The sequence below is a fragment of the Populus trichocarpa genome, chromosome 12, assembly GCF_000002775.5.
Source record: "Populus trichocarpa isolate Nisqually-1 chromosome 12, P.trichocarpa_v4.1, whole genome shotgun sequence".
In the NCBI taxonomy this organism is placed as follows: Eukaryota; Viridiplantae; Streptophyta; class Magnoliopsida; order Malpighiales; family Salicaceae; genus Populus; species Populus trichocarpa.
In genome coordinates this window covers 8,551,161-8,559,551 of record NC_037296.2, presented here as the reverse complement: position 1 = coordinate 8,559,551, position 8,391 = coordinate 8,551,161, and the positions used below count along the sequence as shown (strand labels likewise).

The following is an 8,391-nucleotide window of genomic DNA, read 5'->3' as shown; positions in this document are numbered from 1 at the left end:
AGGAAGAAATTGAGAAGCAAGTTCATGAAATGTTGAATTCCAGCCTTATCAAACCAAGTACCAGCCCTTTTTCATCACCTGTACTGTTGGTGAAGAAAAAAGATGGAACATGGCGTTTTTGCACAGATTACAAGGCCCTCAATGCTGCAACCGTGAAGGACCGCTTCCCTATTCCTACAGTTGATGATATGTTAGACGAGTTTTATGGTGCTTCATATTTCACTAAGCTTGATCTTCGAGCCGGATATCATCAGGTATGGGTTAATCCTGTGGATATTCCAAAAACTGCTTTCCGCACTCACAACGGACACTATGAATATTTGGTTATGCCCTTTGGGTTGTGTAATGCACCCTCAACATTTCAAGCTATCATGAATTCAATATTTCAACCTCATCTTCGAAAATTTATATTGGTTTTTTTCGATGATATATTAGTCTATAGTCCTACGTGGGACATGTATCTGATGCATGTAAGGCAGACTTTTGAAATATTACAGCAACATCAATTCTTTGTCAAGGCTAGTAAGTGTGCTTTTGGTCAACAAGAGCTGGAGTACTTAGGGCACATAATCACCAATCATGGCGTGAAGGTAGATGAAAATAAAATTACGACAATGGTGGCATGGCCACGGCCTACTAATATTTCAGAGCTTCGTGGGTTTTTAGGGTTGACAGGATATTACAGGAAGTTTGTCAAAAATTATAGCATTGTGGCGCGGGCTCTCAACAATCTGTTTAAAAAGAGCCAATTTGGTGGAATGAGGACGCTGAAACTGCCTTCATCGCGCTCAAACAGGCAATGACAACGGCACCAACATTAGCAATGCCCAATTTCAAGGATGTCTTCACTTTAGAAACCGATGCCTCAGGTGATGGTATTGGCGCCATATTAACCCAGCAAGGCAAACCAATTGCATTTATGAGTAAAGCACTCGGAGTGGCAAAGAAGTCTTGGTCTACTTATGCTAAAGAGATGCTGGCCATTCTTGAGGCTATACGATTGTGGCGTCCATATCTGTTAGACCGAAAGTTCTATATTCAGACGGATCAATGCAGTCTAAATTTTTTGCTAGAGCAACGTATCACCACACCAGAACAGCAAAAATGGGTAGCCAAACTCTTGGGCTATGACTATGAGATCATATACCGGCCTGGACGCGAAAATGCTGCAGCCGATGCTCTCTCTCGTAAACAAGGTAGTCCTGTTCTTCATCATCTTTTGGTTTCTCAGGTTACTTTGTGGGAAGAAATTAAACAGGCGGCAAAGACATATTTATATATACAGTCCATGAGTCAGATAGCCGCGGATCAGTTACACAGCCACTTTGTGTGGCAAAATGGTTTGCTTCGTTACAAGAAACGGGTCATCATTCCTGCAGACCCTACTCTACGTGCAAAGCTACTGCACGAAATGCATGATACCAAAGTTGGTGGCCACTCTGATGTGCTGCGCACATACAAGAAACTGGGGCAACAATTCTATTGGCCAGGAATGCATAAGTCGGTCCAAGAATATATCAAGAATTGTGTGGTATGCCAGAAAACCAAATCAGATACATTGGCACCGGAATGGGCATCAAAATGGCCGGTGCACTATATGGCAGCCTCTACTTACCATGGGCAGAATATTGGTATAATACAACATACCACATCTCAACCGGAATGACTCCTTTTCAAGCACTATATGGCCGACTTCCACCAACTATTCCATCATACAATGAAGGTCTATCGCCGGTGCATGAAGTGGATCAGCAGTTGCAAGACCGAGATGAGTTACTTCAGCAGCTCAAAATCAACTTGGCACGCTCGATTAATAGGATGAAACACATCGCATATAAAAAGAGAAGAGATGTCTCATTTGATGTTGGTGATTTAGTCCTTCTAAAACTCCATCCATATCGACAGCATACGGTTTTTAAGCGGGCATACCAGAAACTTGCTAGTCGCTTCTATGGACCCTATGAAATTCCGGAGAAAATTGGACCCGTCGCTTACAAACTCCGTTTACCAGCAGAGTCACGCATTCATCCAATATTCCATGTCTCTCTGCTTAAATAGTACAACACCAACTCAGAGGTTAACAACCACAGCACAGAGATACCGTCCTTCAATGATGATGGGAAAGTTCTGCTAATACCACAAGCTGTTATTGATCATCGCTGGATAAAACAAGGCGCCCAAATTGTCGAAGAAAGTTTAGTTCACTGAAAATATTTACCCGTCGAGGAGGCCACATGGGTATCTACCAAACAGCTACTGGAACTGTTTCCAGATGTCAACCTTGGGGACTAGGTTGCACGTGATGGGGGAGGTATTGATAAACCACGCAGATCAACCAGAGCCATTAGGCCAAATTCCAAGTATGTATGATGAAGTGAACGTAATTGCATGTGGCATGCGGGAAGATATCAAACGTGAAATAATAGTTGCATGTGCCATGCAACAATAGTTGAACGTGAACAGTGTTAACATGGACATGCAGATATATAGAAGAGATAAAGAGTGTGTTGAGGAGGAGCGGTTTCAATACAAGACTGGGTCTTGTATAGTTGCGATTTATCAGTTGCTTTTATTTTAATTTGTTAAAGTTGTTGCAATTAATATTCAGTACGTGTTATTTTCAGTTTGTACGTAGGTAAACTCACATCATGAATTACCAATTTTTTCTTAATTTTAGAGTTATCTGTACTGGCTTTACTTATTTAGAGCAGCCAAGAATTATGAAGAGTCGGCAAAATTTGATATTAAAATAATTGTGGTTCTTTCTCATAGAAACAAACAGTTCTCAGCACTTGTTAAATATTTGTTGAACTTATCAGGGAGAGGAGCGTGTGTGGCTTGTCTAGTGTATATAGGACAGAAGGTATGTGAGAAGAGGAAGGGCAGTCATATCTTAGCTTTGAGAGGAAAGGCTGTCTTGTTCAGGTTTGAAAGCAAACAACGAAGAAGAAAGCAAGGGGAAGTGGAGACGCGACAAGCCCAGGCTGAAACGGCAGCCAAGGCCAAGGCGCCGGGTCACCTGAATTCCATGTTAATTCGCCCAAGTAGCTTCTCAAAATGACGTGGCTCGCTACTCCCTCTGTGTTTTTGAACGTGCCTCTGAATCAACGACGTTTCCGTCTTGATTGTTTTCCTAACATTTTGGAATTGAACGGCGGCGTCTCCTTTCTTTGTTTCCCTGGTTTGGTCCTCCCATTTTCCTCTCCATCATTTTTCATTCTTTGTTTAAGTGCGCTTTTAAAATTATAAAGAGAAAGAACCATGGACGGGTGTATTGGAAAATAGGGTTAGGAATGAAGGGTGTAGATTTTGTACAAGGAGATTGCCAGGTAGCTTGTCAGAAGTTCCACGATCAGTCTCTGTGTCAGCAGCAATAGTGCTTTGGTGCATCGTAACCTTGCAGGAGAAGCTTCTTGCAACATTGCATCGCTCGTGGCCCTTAAGGAAAAAGAATTGGAAGTTTGTGATGATCCATCCAAGTATGAATAAGCAGGGCAGGGCACGCATCGGTTGCTGTTTGCTTGTTCACTAACTGTCGTGTGTCCTCGACGTTTCACTGCCATTCACATGCAATATGTTCACCATTGGGATTTTGAAGATATACAATTTTCCTTCTACTGATGAGCGATGACGAAGTAGAGTTACAGAAATGAATCAATACTATTGCACTTAGCCAAGGATTAGCAATGGCCGCATCTTCTTTGGTCAGATGTTAGTATTTGCTTCTGAAATTTGAGCAAATAACAGAAAAATGTATTTATTAATTCCGAATTGCCTTAAAAAATGCGTTGGGAAAAGTCTCACTGGGATATATTGCCAGATACCAACTGTTTAAATTACAAAGTATTTGCATATCGGTTAAGAGCATCGAATTCCAAGTTTATACATGCAGAAAGAATAACAGTGAAAGAGGGAGACCGACATCAGCAGATCAGTACTGCAGGCAACCATCACAACCTATCCTCTACTTTCGAAGTAAATGAAGGCCACGTTTATTTGCTCCCCCAAGACGGGAATTTAGCTCATCCACATCATCCTGGACGTGATCCAGAGCGCCGACTTGCCTGCAATTATCACAGAACGATCACAATTACAGACGGAGTATTTCTATCTCAAACAACATGATTTCTTAAACAAAGCATTTTGACTTCGTTTTTTACAATCAGGAACCACTACTCGGATATTCACAATGAGAGAGCGATGAAAGAGAATACCAAACATTTGCACCAAATTAATCAACAAATGCTGCTGTGTATCATATAAAAAAAGTCACCTGTCAAATTCAGCCCCCATGTCAACAGCCATATTCTTCAACTCTCCTATAACATTACTCAAATCAGACAGTGCATCATCTTGCTTTGACTTCTCAAACTGTTCCAGAACAATCCCAAACAGTAAAAGATGGGTACATTGAAGAAGCATAAACTCATGGCAGACTTGTACATTGATAGAATTGAAACCCAAAATGATTAAATTGACTGTCTGTGATAATGGAGGACAGGTAAACTCAAATAGCTATACAATGAGAAACCAAAAACCAGAATGAACAAATTACTTGGTGGCTGGAGTCGTACAAGACTACAAGTCTGTCCTTATGATCTAATTTTTTATCTACTCCTTCAGGAGACAGGGAAAAGTATGGACACGCTTACCAATATATACAAATCCTAACCCTAAGTGGAAACACTAAATTGATCTAGAATGGAAGAAATAGTGCGGTGAATCTCATGTTTGAAAGAATTGGACAAAGGTCTCTGTCTCCTCCACCAGATGGAAAGAAGGAAACAAGAAAGAACATGTATACAAAGTTCACAGTACCAAGAAAGCTTCATCCATTATCATTTTTTATTTTTTTGTTGAAATTTTCTGTCCTGTGGCCACAACAGTGTACCTTTTTATTTGCTATGAATCATGAGCACATCACAAAATAAAAACAAACCTCAACTTTCTGAAATGCGTTGGCTGTCTCCGGAAGGGGTGTTTTCGTGCTTGACCGTTCCTTGGGTGCAAGATTCAAACCCAATTTCTCCCTCTGCTCCAAGTGGTTACCCCTCCTTCGAGGTGAAGCATCTGCAAAGTATCAAACCACAGATAAAGTATCATGTTATGCTCTACATGTAAAAGGGCATCCCCTCTCCAGCACTGTTCTTCCTCGGGGGCTTTTTCATCTTTACATTAGCTTTTACGTAGCAAATAAAAAATGAATAGTTTAAAGTAAAGAAAAAACAGAAATGAACACATGTCAAATAGAAAGAAAAATAAGGTGGAACCACCCAACCATTTTCAGCATATGAACGATGATAGGTGGTAATTCATAAACTAATATAATATAATTTTTGATGAGAAAAATTGACAAATAAGTGAATCACAACCCATAGGGAAAGAAACTAACCTCTTGTGATAACAGGGCCTCTAATTGCACGATTCTTCTTCGGCTTCCAAGTTTTAGAGAACATGCCCCCAAGACTTCCCAAAAGCTTCTCACCCTGAAAACAGAAACAACAATGAAAATGTCCCTTTTACTCAATAACATCAACAGGAGAACACTATAAATTAGAAATGAAAATCAAGAAGAAAAATTAGGTGATCACAAAGGCACAAGAACTAATATTCTAGGCCTAAAGTCTTAGCACATTTCAACAATGATTTTTTCCTGTGCAGCTGTGATTGAGTGGTGGCAGGGGGTATGGTCCAAGAGTTTGAGCCGAGTGGATAAGAGGCAATAGCGGATGATGGTTTTCACCTGTTAGATTTCTTCAAAATACTCCTTTTACTCCCCGTAACTAAACTCACAAAGCTCAATCTAAAGAAAGAACTGCTGTGAACTTTGAAAGGAATAATTGAAATCTTAAAACACAGAGCAATAGACCTTAGCAGCTTGATTAATCGATAAAGACCCAAGCAGAACGTAAATGATGATCATATTATAGCAAACTCATCAAACAGGATGTTGCTTCCAAAATAATCCAACTAAGCATGCAATAGAAAAATTTTGAGCATCATTTCATGGATTAATGTTAACAACAGCTATATGCAAGCCCATTTCATTAGGTGAGAAAATCTAAGCAGGATACATTAAAGTCATCAACCATAAAGTCAGATTTTAAACGAAGCCATACCCGACTAAGATCATGATCTATCTCAACCGCAACACTGTGGGTCTTGGTGATTTGCTCACCCTGTTGATGCAAGGTGATCAAAGTTGTCGTTGCACCCTCTCTCATTTCTTCAGCAATCTTCAAGCAGCCATTTACTGCTTTTGTAGTCTCCTCAGCCTTGTAAACAGCATAATTCTCCAATTCTTGAACTGGTTGATTCTCTAGTCCTCCCAAGTCAAGGAAATCATTTTTGTACTTATGTCTTGTGGATAAAGCAAGGGAATATGTAGATGAAGAAGACAACCCTCTTTCTTCATCATTGTCGAAAGGATTGGTGCGGAAATTGGGTGAAGTTAGATTGGGTTCAGAAGAAGTTTTCCTTGGTGGTTTAAGGGATTTCTTGGTGCCCACCGCATTCTCAGATTCAAAATGGTTTGACCGAGAAGGAGCAGGACATTCAGGGTCAGCCTTGTTATGCTCAGAAATCTTCAAGGGAGATTTCTTTGAACCAAACATTCTGTGAATGAGTGTAATGAAGAGTTTAATAAGGCAGATGGTAAGAAATCAATTAAGATTCCTGCATAAAATGAAGAAACAAAGTACATGTGAGATTGTGATAGCCGTAATATTACGGCATACTATAAACGGATTCCTGAAACTCCAGCACAGTTAAATTTCAGCACATGAAATTTTGAGTTCTAAGGGGTTTTGTAAGAGAAAGAAAAAGACATTAGTTGAAAATAATAAAGACAGTAAGAGCATAAACCAGCAGAGTAAATAGGTTTGCATAGAACAAAAAAACCATTGGAGATTAAACGCTATCACAATTTATGCAGGTAATAGAACCAGAGCGAATGAATGTTCGAACAGTAAATAAATTAATTTGTTTTCTCCTCCTCATTAATAAAGATTTATTCTCTGTTTAACATTCATTAAGAACCAAAATAACTTGAGTTTTCCGAGCCAGCACCAAGCATCCATGCAGAAACAAAAGAAAATTAAACACACAGAACGAAATCAACGAAACAAAAAGGGTATAACAAAGAAAAAGAAAAGAATTGACGGATGATGACAAATCAAGAAGTGCAAGAAAAAACATTAAACACATAAATTAAAAACAGTCAGCAAGAAGAAAAGAGAAGATGAGAGAATCTGCAGGATAAATAAATAAGATTTTACCGTATTATCGATAGAAAGATTAATGCAGGAGAAGGTAGCAGGACGATGGAAATCCAAAGCATCTCTTCTTGTTTTTATAAAGAGAGCAATTTCAACGCGGGGGAACAGCAAAGTAAGAGAAGGTGAACTGCAGAAGAAGAAACGGTCTGGTCTACTATGGGACACGGTCTTATTTTAGTTTTTATTATTATTATTATTATTATTATTATTATTAAAAAAAACTGTAGATTTTTTTACTTTTTTTAATTTTTGAGAAATTATAGTTTATAGGCAACTTAATTTTTAAATTTAAAGAAAAGAATAAATTATCATTGTATATAATATAACACAAAAACTTATACACTATAAATACTTTTTTTTAAAATCTCAATAAACATAGCTTTTAAAGTCAAATCAAAATCTAACCTAGTTTTTTAATTCATTTGTTTAATTACTTTTTGCAAGTGAAAAACAATTAGCCATGCCTTTTGAAAACGGTAAAATAAACTCTAAATTGAAGCTTATAGGTTAATCTACAAAGAACCCTAATTTATAAATCTTTGTTAAAAACTTGTTGGGTAAGACAACATTAAGTTTTTCCTTAACAAAACAATAAAATCTTTTGTTGCATGAGACATTTATGCGAGCTATATATAAAAATGATAAAAAAAAAATTATTATCTAGTTTTATGAAAACTAGAAATCTTATCTAGTTTTTTAAGAGATTTTTGAATAATTAGCTAATTTTGATAAAGAGAAAGTGAAAATCATTCTAAAACATTATATCCAATGGGGTGTTTGTTTGATGGAAAATGGTTTTCTAGAAATCACTTTCCAAACTTTCCTGTATTTATTTGTCATTAGAAAAATTAGTCAACGGAAAACACTTTTCAGTCAAAAGAAAATTTAGCTTGGTTTCCAGGAAAGTGTTTTTCTTTTATTTTGAAGTGGAAAACACTTTCCGAAAGTTGTGAAAAAATTAGAAAAGTCATATTATTTGCTGATTATATTAAATTTGATCCTCAAACTTTTGATTGTTATATATATTTTGTTTTGAATATTTTTTTTTTCAATTTCATCCACTAGAATTTAATTTTTATATTAACTTTGGTCCTCATTTTTATAATTGTTATTT

The 8,391-nt window shown here is 37.6% G+C and overlaps 1 protein-coding gene across 2 annotated transcripts; it reads right to left on the bottom strand.

Moving 5' to 3' along the window:
- Positions 1–3,788: 3,788 nt before the first annotated feature.
- On the bottom strand, positions 3,789–7,434 carry LOC7487127 (SNAP25 homologous protein SNAP33). 2 transcript variants are annotated; one of them, XM_002317930.4, is made up of 6 exons: positions 7,278–7,434; positions 6,120–6,675; positions 5,393–5,486; positions 4,940–5,070; positions 4,274–4,371; positions 3,789–4,064 (listed from the first exon to the last, which is right to left on the bottom strand). In XM_002317930.4, the coding sequence occupies exons 2-6, from the start codon at positions 6,612–6,614 to the stop codon at positions 3,965–3,967; spliced, it is 918 nt and encodes a 305-aa protein (XP_002317966.1). In that variant the 5' UTR covers positions 6,615–6,675; positions 7,278–7,434; the 3' UTR covers positions 3,789–3,964. The 2 variants fall into 2 exon arrangements, with proteins under 2 accessions (XP_002317966.1, XP_024437787.1); XM_024582019.2 differs by having other exon boundaries at positions 6,120–6,615.
- Between the last annotated feature and the right edge of the window lie 957 nt (positions 7,435–8,391).